Source organism: Streptopelia decaocto, assembly GCF_964273445.1.
Source record: "Streptopelia decaocto genome assembly, contig: HAP1_SCAFFOLD_396, whole genome shotgun sequence".
Classification (NCBI taxonomy): domain Eukaryota; kingdom Metazoa; phylum Chordata; class Aves; order Columbiformes; family Columbidae; genus Streptopelia; species Streptopelia decaocto.
In genome coordinates, this window is record NW_028115627.1 from 1 (window position 1) to 18911 (window position 18911).

Sequence of the window (18911 nt, forward strand, 5' to 3'; positions counted from 1 at the left end):
GGTGAAAATAAGGCAAAAATGGTGAAAATGAACCACCCCAAGGTGCTGCCCGTGGAGGGTGAGATTTGAGGGAAAAGCCCCTGAAAATGGTGAAAATAAAACGGGCAAAAATGGGGGAAACGGCCAAAATGTGGGAAAACAGCCAAAAATGGGGGGGGAAATGGCAAAAAAATGGCGGGAAAACGGCAAAATGGGGGAAAATGGCCCAAAATGGGGGTGAAATAGCAAAAAAATGGCGGGAAAACCAGGCAAAAAAATGGCGGGAAAACGGCCAATTAGGCTGAAATTCAGGGAAATGCGCCCAAAAAAGGGGGAGGTGCCCCCGAAAAGAGGCTGAAACGGCGGAAAATCACCCAAAATGGAGAGAACGGACACGAACTGGGGGAAATTTGCCCCGAATTGGGTGAAATTCGCCTCAAACTGGCCCCGAACTGGGGGGGGGTTGCCCCGAACTGAGTGAAATTGGCCGCGAATTGGAGGAAATTGGCCCCGAATCGGATGAAACTTGCCCTGGATTGCGTGAAATTGCCCCAGAGCGCGTGGGCCGGCCCTTAAATTGGGTGGAAAAACGAGAAAAAATATAAAAAAGAAGGCGTTATTTACCAACACGATCGCTCGCCCGGCGCCTCAGGATGGCGGACAAACATGGCGGACCAAAATGGCGGACGAACCAACGCGGCGGCGGGCGGCTGCGACTACATTTCCCATCGTGCCTTTCCGCAGCGCGACTACATCTCCCATCACCCCCGCGGGGCGCGGCAGCCAATCACAACAGGACGACGTGGGCGCGGCAGCCAATCACAACGGGACTACATTTCCCGCCGCGCCGCGGGTTGTCCCGTCGCGGCCGCCGTCCGCCCGTTCCCGCCGCGATGGCGGAGCCGCTCGGCCGCTGCGTGGACGCGGTTCGGGCGGCGGCGGCCGCGCCGGGGCCGGTGCGGGCCGAGCCGGGGCTGCTGCGGGCGCTGCGGAGCCTGCGGAGCCGCCACACGCGGCGGCCGGGCGGCGCCGCTCGGTTCCGGGAGCGCGGCGGGTTGGGGCCGCTGCTGCAGCTCCTGGGGCCCGGCGGGTCGCGGCGGGTCCTGGACCTGGCGCTCAGCGTCCTCGGGAACTGCTGCACCGAGCGCGGCTGCCGCCGCCAGGCCCGCGGCCTCGGCGGGATCCCCCGGCTGGGTGAGTGCGGGGGGCGGGGGGGACGGGAGCCCCCGCGGGGACAGTGGGACGGGCCAGACCCCCCCGTGGGGACAGTGGGACGGTCCAGACCCCCCCCCGCGGGGACAGTGGGACGGTCCAGACCCCCCCCGCGGGACAGTGGGACGGTCCAGACCCCCCCGTGGGGGCAGTGGGACGGTCCAGACCCCCCCGTGGGGACAGTGGGACGGGCCAGACCCCCCCGTGGGGACAGTGGGACAGTCCAGACCCCCCCGTGGGGACAGTGGGACGGGCCAGACCCCCCCGTGGGGACAGTGGGACGGTCCAGAGTGCCCTGTGGGGACAGTGGGACGGGCCAGACCCCCCCGTGGGGACAGTGGGACGGGCCAGACCCCCCCGTGGGGACAGTGGGACGGGCCAGAGTGCCCTGTGGGGACAGTGGGACGGTCCAGACCCCCCCGTGGGGACAGTGGGACGGTCCAGACCCCCCCGTGGGGACAGTGGGACATTCCAGACCCCCCCGCGGGGACAGTGGGACGGTCCAGACCCCCCCCGCGGGGACAGTGGGACGGTCCAGACCCCCCCCGTGGGGACAGTGGGACGGTCCAGACCCCCCCCCGTGGGGACAGTGGGACAGTCTGGAACCTTCCCCCCCGCCCCCCCTTCCCGGGGACAATGGGATAGTCCAGACCCCACCTGTAGAGATAATGGGACAGTCCAGAGCTCCCTGTGGGGACAGTGGGACAGTCCAGTCCCCTCCGTGGGGATAATGGGACAGTCCAGACCCCCCCTCCCTCCCCACCCAGGGGATACCAGATCAGTGTCCCCCCCCATGGTGACAGTGGTTCAGTCCCAGCCCCATTGACCCCAATGGAGAATCCCCCCCCATCCCCAATGGTTCAGTCCCAGCCCCATTGACCCCAATGGAGAATCCCCCCCCATCCCCAGTGGTTCAGTCTCAGCCCCATTGACCCCAATGGAGAATCCCCCCCCATCCCCAGTGGTTCAGTCCCAGCCCCACTGACCCCAATGGAGAATCCCCCCCCATCCCCAGTGGTTCAGTCCCAGCCCCACTGACCCCAATGGAGAATCCCCCCCCATCCCCAGTGGTTCAGTCCCAGCCCCACTGACCCCAATGGAGAATCCCCCCCCATCCCCAGTGGTTCAGTCCCAGCCCCATTGACCCCAATGGAGAATCCCCCCCCATCCCCAGTGGTTCAGTCCCAGCCCCATTGACCCCAATGGAGAATCCCCCCCCATCCCCAGTGGTTCAGTCCCAGCCCCATTGACCCCAATGGAGAATCCCCCCCTATCCCCAGTGGTTCAGTCCCAGCCCCATTGACCCCAATGGAGAATCCCCCCCCATCCCCAGTGGTTCAGTCCCAGCCCCATTGACCCCAATGGAGAATCCCCCCCCATCCCCAATGGTTCAGTCCCAGCCCCATTGACCCCAATGGAGAATCCCCCCCCATCCCCAGTGGTTCAGTCCCAGCCCCATTGACTCCAATGGAGAATCCCCCCCCCCATCCCTAATGGTTCAGTCCCAGCCCCATTGACCCCAATGGAGAATCCCCCCCCATCCCTAATGGTTCAGTCCCAGCCCCATTGACCCCAATGGAGAATCCCCCCCCATCCCTAATGGTTCAGTCCCAGCCCCATTGACCCCAATGGAGAATCCCCCCCCATCCCCAGTGGTTCAGTCCCAGCCCCATTGACCCCAATGGAGAATCCCCCCCCATCCCCAGTGGTTCAGTCCCAGCCCCACTGACCCCAATGGAGAATCCCCCCCCATCCCCAGTGGTTCAGTCCCAGCCCCATTGACCCCAATGGAGAATCCCCCCCCATCCCCAGTGGTTCAGTCCCAGCCCCATTGACCCCAATGGGGGCTCTCCCCCCAGCCCCATTGACCCCCCCATGTCCCCCCCCCGTGTCCCCGCGCTGACCTTTGCCCTTTGTCCCCGCAGTGACCCTGCTGTCCTCGTCCCCCCCCGAGAGCGTCCTGAACCGGGTGGCCCGGACCTTGGCCAACCTGGCGCTGGAGCCCGAGGGCGCCCGCGACGTCCTGGAGGCCGGTGAGTGTCCCCAATGTCCTCCCGTGTCCCTTGGGGTGTCCCCAGGGGTCCCTTTGGGGTCCCTGAGTGTCCCATGGGTCCCTTGGGCCCTTTAAGGGGTCCCCAGGTGTCCCCTGTGGCCCTTGGAGGGTTCCCTTGGTCCCTTATTGGGGTCCTTGGGGTGTCCCCAAGTGTCCCCTCCTGTCCCTTGGGGTGTCCCCAAGTGTCTCCTTGGGGATTGCCTCTTGGGGTGTCCCTTGGGATGTCCCCAAGTGTCCCCTGTGTCCCTTGGAGGGTCCCCTTGGTCCCTTATTGGGGTCCTTGGGGGGTCCCCAAGTGTCCCCTGGTGTCCCTTGAGGGTGTCCCCAAGTATCCCCTTGGGGGGTCCCTTGGGGTGTCCCCTGGTGTCCATTGGGGTGTCCCTTGGGATGTCCCTTGGTGTCCCTTGGGATGTCTCCTGTGTCCCTTGAGATGCCCCCTGGTGTCTGTTGGGGTGTCCCCTGGTGTCCCTTGGGACATCTCCTGTGTCCCTTGGGGTGTCCCCAAGTGTCCCCTGGTGTCCCTTGGGGTGTCCCCAAGTGTCCCCTTGGGGGGTCCCTTGGGGTGTCCCTTGAGATGTCCCCTGGTGCCGTTGGGGTGTCCCTTGGGATGTCCCCAAGTGTCCCCAGCGTCCCTTGGGACGTCTCCTGTGTCCCTTGGGGTGTCCCCTGATGTCCATTGGGGTGTCCCCTGGTGTCCATTGGGGTGTCCCCAAGTGTCCCCAGCGTCCCTTGGGACGTCTCCTGTGTCCCTTGGGGTGTCCCCTGGTGTCCATTGGGGTGTCCCCAAGTGTCCCCTGTGTCCCTTGGGACATCTCCTGTGTCCCTTGGGGTGTCCCCTGGTGTCCCTTGAGGGTGTCCCCAAGTGTCCCCTTGGGGGGTCCCTTGGGGTGTCCCTTGAGATGTCCCCTGGTGTCCCTTGAGGGTGTCCCCAAGTGTCCCCTGTGTCCCTTGGGGTGTCCCTTGGGGTGTCCCCCGTGTCCCTTGGGGTGTCCCCCGTGTCCCTTGGGGTGTCCCCAAGTGTCCCCGGTGTCCCTTGGGGTGTCCCCGGTGTCCCTTGGGGTGTCCCCAAGTGTCCCCTGTGTCCCTTGGGACGTCTCCTGTGTCCCTTGGGGTGTCCCTTGGGGTGTCCCCGGTGTCCCTTGGGGTGTCCCTTGGGGTGTCCCCGGTGTCCCTTGGGGTGTCCCCGGTGTCCCTTGGGGTGTCCCCAAGTGTCCCCTGGTGTCCCTTGGGATGTCTCCTGTGTCCCTTGGGGTGTCCCCGGTGTCCCTTGGGGTGTCCCCAAGTGTCTCCTGTGTCCCTTGGGGTGTCCCTTGGGGTGTCCCCCGTGTCCCTTGGGGTGTCCCCAAGTGTCTCCTGTGTCCCTTGGGGTGTCCCTTGGGGTGTCCCCCGTGTCCCTTGGGGTGTCCCCAAGTGTCTCCTGTGTCCCTTGGGACATCTCCTGTGTCCCTTGGGGTGTCCCCTGATGTCTGTTGGGTGTCCCCAAGTGTCCCCTGGTGTCCCTTGGGGTGTCCCCGGTGTCCCTTGGGGTGTCCCCGGTGTCCCTTGGGGTGTCCCCAAGTGTCCCCTGTGTCCCTTGGGACGTCTCCTGTGTCCCTTGGGGTGTCCCTTGGGGTGTCCCCAAGTGTCCCCCGTGTCCCTTGGGGTGTCCCTGGTGTCCCTTGGGGTGTCCCCAATTGTCCCCTGTGTCCTTGGGACGTCTCCTGTGTCCCTTGGGGTGTCCCTTGGGGTGTCCCCCGTGTCCCTTGGGGTGTCCCCAAGTGTCCCCGGTGTCCCTTGGGACGTCTCCTGTGTCCCTTGGGGTGTCCCTTGGGGTGTCCCCAAGTGTCCCCCGTGTCCCTTGGGGTGTCCCCAAGTGTCCCCCGTGTCCCTTGGGGTGTCCCTTGGGGTGTCCCCGGTGTCCCTTGCGTCCCTTGCGCCGTCCCTCGCCGTGTCCCCAGCTGTCCCCGTTGTCCCCGCAGGCGCCGTCCCGCTGCTGGTGTCCCTGTCCTCGTCCTGCGTCACCGCCGGGTGCCTGCACAGCGCCGCGCGCGCCCTGCGCGTCCTGGCGGCGTCCCCGGCGTCCCCGCGCGCCGCCCTGTGCCGCGCCGGCGCCATCGCCGCGCTGTCCGCGCGCCTGGCGCGCCTGTCCCCGCGTCACCCGGCCTGCGCCGCCGTCACCCGCGCCCTGCGCGCCCTCACCGCGCCCCCGCACCCCCCGGACCTGGGCGACCTGGCGCCCGCGCTGCCCGCGCTGCTGGCCATCGTCACCGCGGCCGCGCGGGGACACCGCCACCACGGGGGTGACGCCGCGGTGTCACCCGATCAACACCGGGACAGCGGGAGTGGCAACAGAGCGTCACCCGATGGGCACCGGGACAGCGGGAACGTCAACAGAGTGTCACCTGATCAACACCGGGACAGCGGGGGTGTCACCAGAGTGTCACCCGATCAACACCGGGACAGCAGGAGTGGCAACAGAGCGTCACCCGATCAACACTGGGACAGCGGGAACGTCAACAGAGTGTCACCCGATCAACACCGGGACAGTGGGAGTGGCAACAGAGCGTCACCAGGTTGTCACCAGGACGCTGGGGGTGTCACCAGAGTGTCACCCGATCAACATCGGGACAACAGGAATGTCACCAGAACGTCATCAGGTTGTCACCACAACACTGGGAGTGTCACCAGAGCGTCACCAGGTTGTCACCACAACACTGGGGGTGTCACCAGAGTGTCACCCGATCAACATCGGGACAACAGGAATGTCACCAGAACTTCATCAGGTTGTCACCACAACACCGGGAGTGTCACCAGAGTGTCAGCCGATCAACACCGGGACAGCGGGAACGTCAACAGAGTGTCACCCGATCAACACTGGGACAGTGGGAACGTCAACAGAGTGTCACCCAATCAACACCGGGACAGCGGGAACGTCAACAGAGCGTCACCCGATCAACACCGGGGCAGCGGGAGTGTCAACAGAGTGTCACCCGATCAACATCGGGACAACAGGAATGTCACCAGAACGTCATCAGGTTGTCACCACAACACCGGGAGTGTCACCAGAGTGTCAGCCGATCAACACCGGGACACTGGGAGTGTCACTAGAGCAACACCAGGTTGTCACCAGGACACTGGGAATGTCACCAGAGTGTCACCCGATCAACACCGGGACAGCAGGAATGTCACCAGAGCATCACCAGGTTGTCACCACAACACCGGGATTGTCACCAGAGCGTCAGCCGATCAACACCGGGACAACAGGAGTGTCACCAGAGCGTCACCAGCTTGTCACCACAACACTGGGAATGTCACCAGAGCATCATCAGGTTGTCACCACAACACTGGGAATGTCACCAGAGCATCATCAGGTTGTCACCACAACACTGGGAATGCCACCAGAGCGTCACCCGCTCAACACCGGGACAACAGGAGTGTCACCAAAGTGTCACCGGGTTGTCCCCACGACAGCGACGTCACCGAAGCGCTGGGGGGGTGTCACCGAAGCGGGGTCGCCGGAGCGGCCGCGGTGTCACCGCGCCCCACGTTGGGGACCAATCCGGGGACACTGGGGACAACGTCGCGGCAGCGTCGTCGAGGGGCTGGTGTCCCCAGGGTGTCCCCAGGGTGTCCCCAAGGCGGTGGCGTCACCAAGGTGTCCCCAGGGTGTCCCCAAGGCGGTGGCGTCACCAAGGTGTCCCCCGCGTCTCCCCAAGGTGCCGACGTCCCCCGGGTGTCCCCCACGTGTCCCCAAGGTGCCGATGCCACCAAAGTGTCCCCCGCGTCTCCCCAAGGCGCCGACGTCCCCCAGGTGTCCCCGATGTGTCACCAGGGGGGGGATGTCCCCAAGGTGTCCCCCGCGTGTCCCCAAGGGGGTGGCGTCTCCAAGGTGCTCCAGATGTGTCCCCAAGGCGCTGGTGTCCCCAAAGTGTCCCCAGTGTGTCCCCAGGGGGGTGATGCCACCCAAGTGTCCCCTGCGTCTCCCCAAGGCGCCGATGCCACCAGAGTGTCCCCAATGTGTCCCCACGGTGCCAACGTCCCTTGGGTGTCCCCAATGTGTCACCCGGGGGGTGACGTCCCCTGGGTGTCCCCCGCGTGTCACCAGGGGGATGACGTCACCAAAGCGTCCCTCATGTGTCCCCACGGTGCCGATGTCCCGAGGGTGTCCCCGGCGTGTCACATGGGGTATGACGTCACCAAAGCGTCCCCCGCGTGTCACCAGGGGGATGACGTCACCAAAGTGTCCCCCGCGTGTCACCATGGTGCCAATGTCACCAAAGCATCCCCCACGTGTCACCAGGGGGATGATGTCACCAAAGCGTCCCCCGCGTGTCACATGGGGGATGATGTCACCAAAGCGTCCCCCACGTGTCACCAGGGGGATGATGTCACCAAAGCGTCCCCCACGTGTCACCATGGTGCCAATGTCACCAAAGTGTCCCCCGCGTGCCACCAGGGGCTCGGTGTCCCCAAGGTGTCCCCCGTGTGTCCCCAGGGCGATGGTGTCCCCAAGGTGTCCCCAGCGTATCACCGTGGTTCTGACATCCCCAGGGTGTCCCCTGCGTGTCCCCAGGGGGATGGTGTCCCCAAATCGTCCCCCACGTGTCACCATGGTGCCAATGTCACCGAAGCGTCCCCCGCGTGTCCCCAGGGCGATGATGTCCCCAGGGTGTCCCCGGCGTGTCACATGGGGTATGACGTCACCAAAGCGTCCCCCATGCGTCACCAGGGGTGTGATGTCACCAAAGCATCCCTGGCGCATTACCAGGGGGGTGGTGTCCCCAGGGTGTCCCCATCGTGTCCCCAGGGGGATGATGGCGTCCCCGGGGTGTCCCCCGCGTGCCAGCAGGCGGCGCTGTGCGTGCTGGCGGCCGCGTGCTCGCGGGGGTCGCTGCGCGCGGCGCTGGGCGCGCTGGGCGCGGTGGAGGCGCTGGCGGCCGAGGTGGCGCGCGCGCTGCGCCCCGCCCCCCCCACCCCGGGCGCCGGGGTCCCCTGGGCGCTGGAGCCGGCGGCGCGCGCGCTGTGCCCCCCCGCCCCCCCGGGCGCCGGGTTCCCCTGGGCGCTGGAGCCGGCGGCGCGCGCGCTGTGCCTGCTGAGCCGCGAGGCCGTGACCCGCGCGCGCTTCCGCGCCGGCGCCGCGCGGGGGCTGCGCGCGCTGCTGGGGCTGCTGCGGGACCCCCGGGCGCGGCGCTGGCGCCCCCGCGTGCTGCTGGCGCTCGCCGCCTTCGCCTACGACGGAGCCGCCCTGGGGGCGCTGGTGGGCATGGGGGGGGTGGCGGCGCTGGGGGAGGCGCTGGGGGGGCTGGGGGGGGGGAGGGGTGGGGGGAGGGGGAGGGGTGGGGGGAGGAGGGGGAGGGGGAGGCGTCGTGGGATCTGCCCCAGGACGGAGGAGGAGGAGGAGGGGACGGCGGGACCTGCAGGGGGCGCAGGTGAGGGGGGGGGTATTATGGGGGGGGGATGTTGGGGGGTTGGGGACCATGGGGGGGTTGGAGGCATTGGGGGGTTGATGACATTGGGGATCATGGGGGGTTGGGGACATTGGGGGGTTGGGGACCATGGGGGGTTGGGGACATTGGGGCCTATGGGGGGGTGGGGACATTGGGGGGCTTGGGGACATTGGGGACCATGGGGGGGTTGGGGGCATTGGGGACTATGGGGGGTTGGGGACATTGGGGGGTTGGGGACCATGGGGGGTTGGGGACATTGGGGGGGTTGGGGACATTGGGGCCTATGGGGGGTTGGGGACCATGGGGGGAGTTGGGGACCATGGGGGGGGTTGGGGATATTGGGGACCATGGGGGGGTTGGGGACATTGGGGACCATGGGGGGTTGGGGACCATGGGGGGGTTGGGGACATTGGGGACCATGGGGGGTTGGGGACCATGGGGGGGGTTGGGGACATTGGGGACCATGGGGGGGTTGGGGACCATGGGGGGGTTGGGGACATTGGGGACCATGGGGGGGTTGGGGACCATGGGGGGTTGGGGACATTGGGGGTCCCCGTTGTTCGGGGTCCCCGCTCTGACCCCGCCCCCCCCTCTTTTCGCCCCCCCCCCCCGCAGGTCGGGTCCGCTCCCCCCGCTGCACGCGCTGGCGCTCCCGCGGGGGGGGGCGGGGTTCGGGGACCCCCGGCGCCCCGAGACCCCCGCGCTGCTGCTGCTGACCCGCCTGGCCTGCCAGGCCCCGCCCCCCCGCGCCCTGGCCACGCCCCCGCTGCTGGGCGGGCTCGTGCGCTACCTGCTGGCCACGCCCCGCCCCGCCCCCGCCGCGCTGCGCCTGCTGCGGCGCGTGGCCGGGGGGGGGCAGCCCCCCCTGCTGGGGCCGCTGCTCGCGGCCTTCGGCCCCTCCCACCTGCACGTGCGCCTCGTGCGGGGGCTGCCCCGGGGACCCAGGCGTCCGGGAGAGCGCCCCCCCCCGGACCCGCGGAGCAGCGAGCGGCTCCGGGAGCTGGGTGAGTGTTGGGGGGGGCTGGGGGTCACGGGAGGTCACGGGGGGTCACGGGGGTCTGGGGGTGATTGGGGGTCTGGGGGTGCCCGAGGGACCCAGGCGTCTGGGAGCTGGGTGAGTGTTGGGGGGGGCTGGGGGTCACGGGGGGGCTGGGGGTCACGGGAGGTCACGGGGGTCACGGGGGGTCACGGGGGTCTGGGGGTGATTGGGGGTCTGGGGGTGCCCGAGGGACCCAGGCGTCCGGGAGCTGGGTGAGTGGGGGGGGGGGCTGGGGGTCACGGGAGGTCATGGGGGGCTGGGGATCATGGGGGTCACGGGGGGGTCACGGGGGTCTGGGGGTGATTTGGGGTCTGGGGGTGCCCGAGGGACCCAGGCGTCCGGGAGCTGGGTGAGTGTTGGGGGGGGCTGGGGGTCACGGGGGGTCACGGGGGTCTGGGGGTGATTGGGGGTCTGGGGGTGCCCGAGGGACCCAGGCGTCCGGGAGCTGGGTGAGTCGGGGGGGGGGGGGGGGCTGGGGGTCATGGGGGGTCATGGGGGTCTGGGGGTGATTGGGGGTCTGGGGGTGCCCGAGGGACCCAGGCGTCCGGGAGCTGGGTGAGTGTTGGGGGGGGCTGGGGGTCACGGGGGGTCCTGGGGGGGTCCCTGATGTCCGTCTGTCCTCTCCAGGTCGGTCTGTCCTGCTGTCCCTCGCCGCCGCCCTCTGCACCCCCTTTGGGTTGGGGGTTCTGCGGCAGCTGCTGCGCCGGGGGAGCCCCCGGGGCCGCCTGGGGGGGGCCACGGCCGTCGTGCTGCTGGCCAGGTACCTATAGACCCTATAGACCATACAGACACCCTATAGACCCTATAGACACCCTTTAGATCATATAGGCACCCTATAGATCATACAGACACCCTATAGACATCCTATAGACCATACAGACACCCTATAGACACCCTATAGATCATACAGACACCCTATAGACCATATAGACACCCTATAGACCATAAAGACACCCTATAGACCCTATAGACACCCTTTAGATCATATAGGCACCCTATAGATCATATAGACACCCTGTAGACACCCTTTAGATCGTATAGGCACCCTATAGATCATATAGACACCCTGCAGACACCTTTTAGATCATATAGACACCCTATAGATCATACAGACACGCTATAGACACCCTTTAGATCATATAGACACCCTATAGATCATATAGACACCCTATAGACACCCTTTAGATCATATAGACACCCTATAGATCATACAGACATGCTATAGACACCCTTTAGATCATATAGACACCCTATAGATCATATAGACACCCTATAGACACCCTTTAGATCGTATAGGCACCCTATAGATCATATAGACACCCTATAGACACCCTTTAGATCGTATAGACATCCTATAGGTCATATAGACACCCTATAGACACCCTTTAGATCATATAGACATCCTATAGACCCTATAGGCACCCTATAGATCATATAGATACCCTATAGACCCTATAGACACTCTATAGGTCATATAGACACCCTATAGACACGCTTTAGATGATATAGACACCCTATAGAGCCTATAGACACCCTGTAGGTCATACAGATATCCTATGGACGCCTTATAGATACCTATAGACAGCTATAGATCATACAGATCCTGTATAGAGCCCATTATCTCCGCGATCCCCACGATGCCCCGTTGTCCACACTGTCCCATTGTCCCATTACCCCACTGTCCCCGTATCAACATTGTCCCATTGTCCCATTGTCCCATTGTCCCCATTGTCCCATTGTCCCCATGTCCCCATTGTCCCCATTGTCCCATTGTCCCCATTGTCCCCATTGTCCCATTATCCCATTACCCCACTGTCCCCCTATCACCGTTGTCCCCACTGTCCCCATTGTCCCATTACCCCACTGTCCCCGTATCACCATTGTCCCATTGTCCCATTGTCCCATTGTCCCATTATCCCACTGTCCCCGTATCAACATTGTCCCATTGTCCCACTGTCCCATTGTCCACACTGTCCCATTGTCCCATTGTCCCATTGTCCCATTGTCCCCATTGCCCCCATTGTCCCATTGTCCCCATATCACCATTGTCCCCATTGTCCCATTGTCCCATTGTCCCCATTGCCCCCATTGTCCCCATTGCCCCCATTGTCCCATTGTCCCCATTGTCCCATTATTCCTATTGTCCCCATTGTCCCCATTGTCCCCATTGCCCCCATTGTCCCATTGTCCCATTGTCCCATTGTCCCCATTGTCCCCATTGCCCCCATTATCCCATTGTCCCATTGTCCCATTGTCCCCATTGTCCCATTTTCCCCATTATCCCATTGTCCCCTTGTCCCATTCTCCCATTGTCCCCATTGTCCCCTTGTCCCCATTGTCCCCATTATCCCCATTATCCCATTGTCCCCTTGTCCCCGTTCTCCCCATGTCCCCATTGTCCCCTTGTCCCCGTTGTCCCATTTTCCCTATTATCCCATTGTCCCCATTATTACCCCATTGTCCCCATTGTCCCCATTGTTGTCCCCATCCCCAGGCCGGGGTCCCCGCTGTGCTCTCTGCTGTGGGGCCCGCAGGGGGCGCTGGCGCTGCTGCTGGACGCGGTGACGTCATCGGCGACGTCATCGGCGACGTCACCGGCGGCCCCCCGTCACCTCCCCCCGGCCTTCGCGCTCTACGCGGCCGACGCCATCGTGGAGCTCCGGGGACACCGGCACGCGCAGGTGGGGCATGGGGACCCCTTGGGGACACGGGGGACATCGGGGATATTGGGGACATCGGGGACCCCTTGGGGACACGGGGGACATCGGGGATATTGGGGACATCGGGGACCCCTTGGGGACACTGGGGACAGTGGGGACATCGGGGACATCGGGGACCCATTGGGGACACTGGGACATCGGGGACATTGGGGACATCGGGGACGCATTGGGGACATGGGGACATCGGGGACATGGGGGACATCGGGGACCCATTGGGGACATCGGGGACATGGGGGACATTGGGGACATCGGGGACCCACTGGGGACACTGGGGACATGGGGGACATCGGGGACGCCTTGGGGACACTGGGACATCGGGGACATTGGGGACATCGGGGACCCCTTGGGGACATTGGGGACATGGGGGACCCCTTGGGGACACTGGGACATGGGGGACATTGGGGACATTGGGGACATGGGGGACCCCTTGGGGACACTGGGACATGGGGGACATTGGGGACATCGGGGACCCACTGGGGACACTGGGACACGGGGGACATTGGGGACCCCTTGGGGACACTGGGACATCGGGGACATTGGGGACATCGGGGACCCATTGGGGACACTGGGACATCGGGGACATGGGGGACATTGGGGACATCGGGGACGCATTGGGGACATGGGGACATCGGGGACATGGGGGACATTGGGGACATCGGGGACCCCTTGGGGACACTGGGGACATGGGGGACATTGGGGACCCATTGGGGACATGGGGAGATCAGGGACATTGGGGACATCGGGGACCCATTGGGGACATCGGGGACATGGGGGGGACAGGGACATTGGGGACCCCTTGGGGACATCGGGGACATGGGGGGGACAGGGACATTGGGTACCTCTTGGGAACACAGGGACATGGGGGACACAGGGACATTGGGGACCCCTTGGGGACATCGGGGACATGGGGGACACAGGGACATTGGGGACCCCTTGGGGACATTGGGGACATGGGGGGGACAGGGACATTGGGGACCCCTTGGGAACACGGGGACGTGGGGGACACAGGGACATGGGGACATCGGGGACCCTTTGGGGACATGAGGGGAACAGGGACATTGGGGACCCATTGGGGACATCAGGGACATTGGGGACATGGGGGGACAGGAACATTGGGGACCCATTGGGGACATTGGGGACATTGGGGACCCATTGGGGACATCTGGGACATGGGGGACGCTGGGGACACACTGGGGATGGGGGGGTTGGGGACATCAAGGACCCTTTGGGGACATGGGGACGTCACAGGCCCTTGGGGACATCACTGGGGACACGGGATGGGGGGCTTGGGGACATCACGGGGGCCATGGGACCCGCAGGTGGACGGTGACACCGAGGAGCTCTGGGGACCCGTGAAGGGACACGGTGACACCGGTGACACCCGTGGGGACAGCGGGGACCTGCAGGACCCCTGGGGACACCCGGTGACGCTCGGGGACACCTGGGGACACCCGGAGGGACACGGGGACACTGGGGACACCCGGGGACACCCGGAGGGACACGGGGACACTGGGGACACCTGGGGACACCCGGAGGGACACGGGGACACTGGGGACACCCGGGGACACCCGGACGGACATGGGGACACTGGGGACACCTGGGGACACCCGGAGGGACACGGGGACACCCGCGATTGTCCCCAAGTGTCCCCAAGGGCCCCCAAACGCCCCCCGGGGTCCCCGTGTCCCCACGTGTCCCCAACGCCCCCCAAACGGCCCCTCTGGGACCCCCCCTCCTGTCCCCAAGTGTCCCCAAACCCCTCCAACCCTTGTCCCCGAGTGTCCCCAGTGTCCCCAAACCCCATCACCCCATTGTCCCCAAACCCCTCCGACCCATCTCAATGTCCCCAAGTGTCCCCACTGTCCCCAAACCCCTCCCACTGTCCCCAAGTGTCCCCAAGCCCCTCCAACCCTTGTCCCCAAGTGTCCCCATTGTCCCCAAACCCCATCACCCCATTGTCCCCAAACCCCTCCAACCCATCTCAATGTCCCCAAGTGTCCCCACTGTCCCCAAACCCCTCCCACTGTCCCCAAGTGTCCCCAAACCCCTCCAACCCTTGTCCCCAAGTGTCCCCATTGTCCCTAAACCCTTCCAACCCTTGTCCCCAAGTGTCCCCACTGTCCCCAAGCCCCTCCCACCCTCGTCCCCCATTGTCCCCAAACCCCTCCGACCCATCTCAATGTCCCCAAGTGTCCCCAAACCCCTCCCACCCTCATCCCCCATTGTCCCCAAACCCCTCCGACCCATCTCAATGTCCCCTGGTGTCCCCATTGTCCCCAAACCCTTCCCACTGTCCCCAAGTGTCCCCACTGTCCCCAAGCCCCTCCCACCCCCGTCCCCCGGTGTCCCCCCCGCCCCCCCCCTGCCCGTACTCCGCGTCCCCCCACGACGTGTCCCCCCCGCCCCCCCCCTGCCCGTACTCCATGTCCCCCCACGACGTGTCCCCGCCCCCCCCGGTGTCCCCTTTGCCCCCCCCAGTGCCCCCCCCGCCCCCCCCCTGCCCGTACTCCGTGTCCCCCCACGACGTGTCCCCGCCCCCCTCGGGCGCCCCCCCGGTGCCCCCCCCGCCCCCCCCCTGCCCGTACTCCGCGTCCCCCACGACGTGTCCCTGCTGCCGTCGGGCGCCCCCCCCGGCGTGCCGGCGCTGCGCCGGGCGCTGTCGCGCGCGTCCCGGCGCTGGGGGCGCTGCTGCGCGGCCCGTTCTCCGAGCGGCGCCGGGGGTCGGTGACCCTGGGCCGGTGTCCCCGGCGCCCGCTGCGGCTGCTCCTGCACTTCGCCCACGGCTGCCGCGGCGCCCCCTGTCCCCAGATGGCCCCCCCGCCGCCCCCCGCCGTGCTCGGCGCCGCCGTCGCGCTGGCGCGGCGCTTCCTGCTGCCGGGGTTCGAGGCCCACGCGGCCGCGCTGCTGGCGGGCGCGGTGTCACCAGTGTCACCATTGTCACCAGTGTCACCATTGTCACCATCAGTGTCACCGAGCCCCGGGGCCACAGTGACCCCAAACCCCTCCGACCCATCTCAACGTCCCCCAGTGTCCCCAAACCCCTCCAACCCATCTCAATGTCCCCCAGTGTCCCCATTGTCCCCAAACCCCATCACCCCATTGTCCCCAAACCCCTCCGACCCATCTCAATGTCCCCAAGTGTCCCCACTGTCCCCAAACCCATCTCAATGTCCCCCAGTGTCCCCAAACCCCTCCAACCCATCTCAATGTCCCCAAGTGTCCCCATTGTCCCCAAACCCCTCCAACCCATCTCAATGTCCCCCAGTGTCCCCATTGTCCCCAAACCCCAGTGCCCCGTTGTCCCCAAACCCATCTCAACGTCCCCCAGTGTCCCCATTGTCCCCAAACCCCTCCCACTGTCCCCAAGTGTCCCCAAACCCCTCCAACCCTTGTCCCCAAGTGTCCCCATTGTCCCCAAACCCCAGTGCCCCGTTGTCCCCAAACCCATCTCAATGTCCCCCATTGTCCCCAAACCCCTCCGACCCATCTCAATGTCCCCCAGTGTCCCCAAACCCCTCCAACCCATCTCAACGTCCCCAAGTGTCCCCATTGTCCCCAAACCCATCTCAACGTCCCCCAGTGTCCCCACTGTCCCCAAACCCCTCCCACTGTCCCCAAGTCTCCCCAACCCCCTCCAGCCCTTGTCCCCAGGTGTCCCCGTTGTCCCCAAACCCCAGTGCCCCATTGTCCCCAAACCCCTCCAACCCATCTCAATGTCCCCAAGTGTCCCCAACCCCCTCCAACCCTTGTCCCCAAGTGTCCCCGTTGTCCCCAAACCCCATCACCCCATTGTCCCCAAACCCCTCCAACCCATCTCAATGTCCCCAAGTGTCCCCAAACTCCTCCAACCCTTGTCCCCAGGTGTCCCCATTGTCCCCAAACCCCATCACCCCATTGTCCCCAAACCCCTCCAACCCATCTCAACGTCCCCAAGTGTCCCCAAACCCCTCCAACCCTTGTCCCCAGGTGTCCCCACTGTCCCCAAACCCCTCCCACTGTCCCCAAGTGTCCCCAACCCCCTCCAGCCCTTGTCCCCAGGTGTCCCCGTTGTCCCCAAACCCCAGCCCCGCATTGTCCCCAGTGTCCCCCTCATTGTCCCCGGTGTCCCTGTGGGCGCTGGCCGAGCGCTGGGGCTGCGTCCCCCTGGGCGCCCGCGCGGCCGGTGCCATTGTCACCGGGGACGTGGTGACGGTGACGCGGCGGCTGCGCCGGGCGGCGCGGGTGGCGCGGTGCCCCCGGCGCCTGGCGGGGGCGCTGCTGCGCGCCTTGTCACCGTTGTCACCCGCGCCGTCACCCGCGTCGTCACCCGAGCCCTGGGGACAGGGGGACCCGCTGCTGCTGCGCCCGGACAGCGGGGACGATGACGATGGGGACCAGCTGGAGGAGGATTTCGGGGTCCCCCCCGAGGCGCTGGGGGACGATGAGGACGAGCTTGGGGACATCTGGGAGCTCGAGGACACCTGGGGGCTCGGGGACAGCGCGGGGGACGCCGGGGACGTGGCGATGGACCTTGGGGACACCGCTGGGGACGTGGCGATGGACCCTGGGGACACCTCCATGGACCTTGGGGACACCTCCATGGACCCTGGGGACACCCCAATGGACCCTGGGGACACCCCAGTGGATCTTGGGGACACCTCGATGGACCCTGGGGACACCTCCATGGACCCTGGGGACACCCCAGTGGATTTTGGGGACACCTCAATGGACCCTGGGGACACCCCAGTGGATCTTGGGGACACCTCGATGGATCTTGAGGACACCTCCATGGACCCTGGGGACAACTCCATGGACCCTGGGGACACCCCAGTGGATCTTGGGGATACCTCCATGCATCTTGGGGACACCTCGATGGATCTTGAGGACACCTCCATGGACCCTGGGGACACCTCGGGTGACAATGACGAGGACACAGGGACCAAGGTGACTTGATGGGACCTTGGGGACCCCCTGGGGGATGTGTCAGTGGAGCTTGGGGACACCTCGGTGGACCCTGGGGACACCTCAGTGGATCTTGGGGACACCTCCATGGGTCTTGGGGACACGTCCATGGGTCTTGGGGACACCCCAGTGGATCTTGGGGACACCTCAATGGACCCTGGGGACACCTCAGTGGATCTTGGGGACACCCCAGTGGATCTTGGGGACACCCCAGTGGATCTTGGGGACACCTCGATGGACCTTGGGGACACCTCAATGGACCCCGGGGACACCTTGGGTGACAGTGACAGGGACCAAGGAGACTTGATGGGACCTTGGGGACACCTCGGGTGACAATGACAATGGCCAAGGGGTGTGAATAGGACCCTGGGGACCCTTTGGGGACCCCACCAGGACCTTGGGGACCCCTGGGGTGGCAATGGTGGGAACACGGGGGCCAAGGGGACGTTTGTCCCCTGGGGGGGGTCCCGGTGGCGGGCGCCCACGTTTTGGGCGGAATTCACGGGGTTTTGGGACTTTGTAGCGGGAAACGCACAATAAAGGAGGTGAAAGCACCAACGTGTGGACCCAGGAGTGCGGGGGGACCCAGGAGTTCGGGAGGGACCCAGGAGTTCGGGAGGGACCCAGGAGCTCGGGGGGGACCCAGGAGTTCGGGAGGGACCCAGGAGTTCGGGAGGGACCCAGGAGTTCGGGGGGGACCCAGGAGTTCAGGGGACCCAGGAGTGCGGGAGGGACCCAGGAGTTCGGGAGGGACCCAGGCGTTCGGGGGGGTGGGGGGGTGTGTATCTCTCTCCATCCCACAATCCCCCGCGCTCCCGGAGGGGGGCGTGGCTGCAGAACAAGCCCCGCTGTGATTGGCCGGGCCGGAAGCCCCGCCCCTCCCCGCCCCCCCCCAGGTCCTAGCGCCCGCCGAGCGGCTCCGCAGGTACAACCGGGACCCCCTCCCCCCTCCCCCCTCCCCCCCATCCCCGCCCCTCCCCCCCGCCCCCCCCTCCCCCCGCCGCTTCGCGACCGACCCGAAATCGCGAAAATCCGCCCCAAAACTGCCGCCCCCCCCCGCCCCCGTCCCGTGGGGCTTCGCGGCGCCGCTGAATGGGGGACCCCCCTCCCCCCCTCCCCTCCCCCCCCCGTGCGGGAAAACAAGATGGCGGCGGCGGGGGGAGGGGCGGCCACGCCCCCGGGGGAGGGGCGGCAAATGGGGGAAAATGGTGGAAATGGGGAAAATGGGGGAAAATGGGGGGGAAACGGCACAGAAATGGTTAAAACGGCAGGTCCTGCGGCGCCAGCACCATGGGGGACAGGGACGGCCGGACAGACGGACACGGCGATAGAACCGGCGGGACAGACGGACATGGAACCGGTGGGACAGACAGACACAGGGATAGAACCGGCGGGACAGACGGACACGGAACCGGTGGGACAGACGGACACGGGGACAGAACCGGCGGGACAGACGGACACGGAGCCGGCGGGACAGACGGACACGGAACCGGCAGGACAGATGGACACGGAAGCGGAGGGACAGACGGACACGGAACCGG

The 18911-nt window shown here is 65.8% G+C and overlaps 1 protein-coding gene across 1 annotated transcript; it reads left to right on the forward strand.

The window, feature by feature from the left end:
- Positions 1-872: 872 nt before the first annotated feature.
- On the forward strand, positions 873-18779 carry LOC309452694 (uncharacterized protein; the record flags this gene model as incomplete). Its single annotated transcript, XM_082077345.1, has 11 exons — positions 873-1173; positions 3117-3224; positions 5203-8480; positions 8540-8652; positions 9286-9674; positions 10337-10469; positions 12204-12390; positions 13749-14174; positions 16396-17352; positions 18208-18295; positions 18642-18779. 10 exons carry the CDS (start codon positions 873-875, stop codon positions 18271-18273), a joined length of 5958 nt encoding a protein of 1985 aa, XP_081933471.1. The 3' UTR covers positions 18274-18295; positions 18642-18779.
- Between the last annotated feature and the right edge of the window lie 132 nt (positions 18780-18911).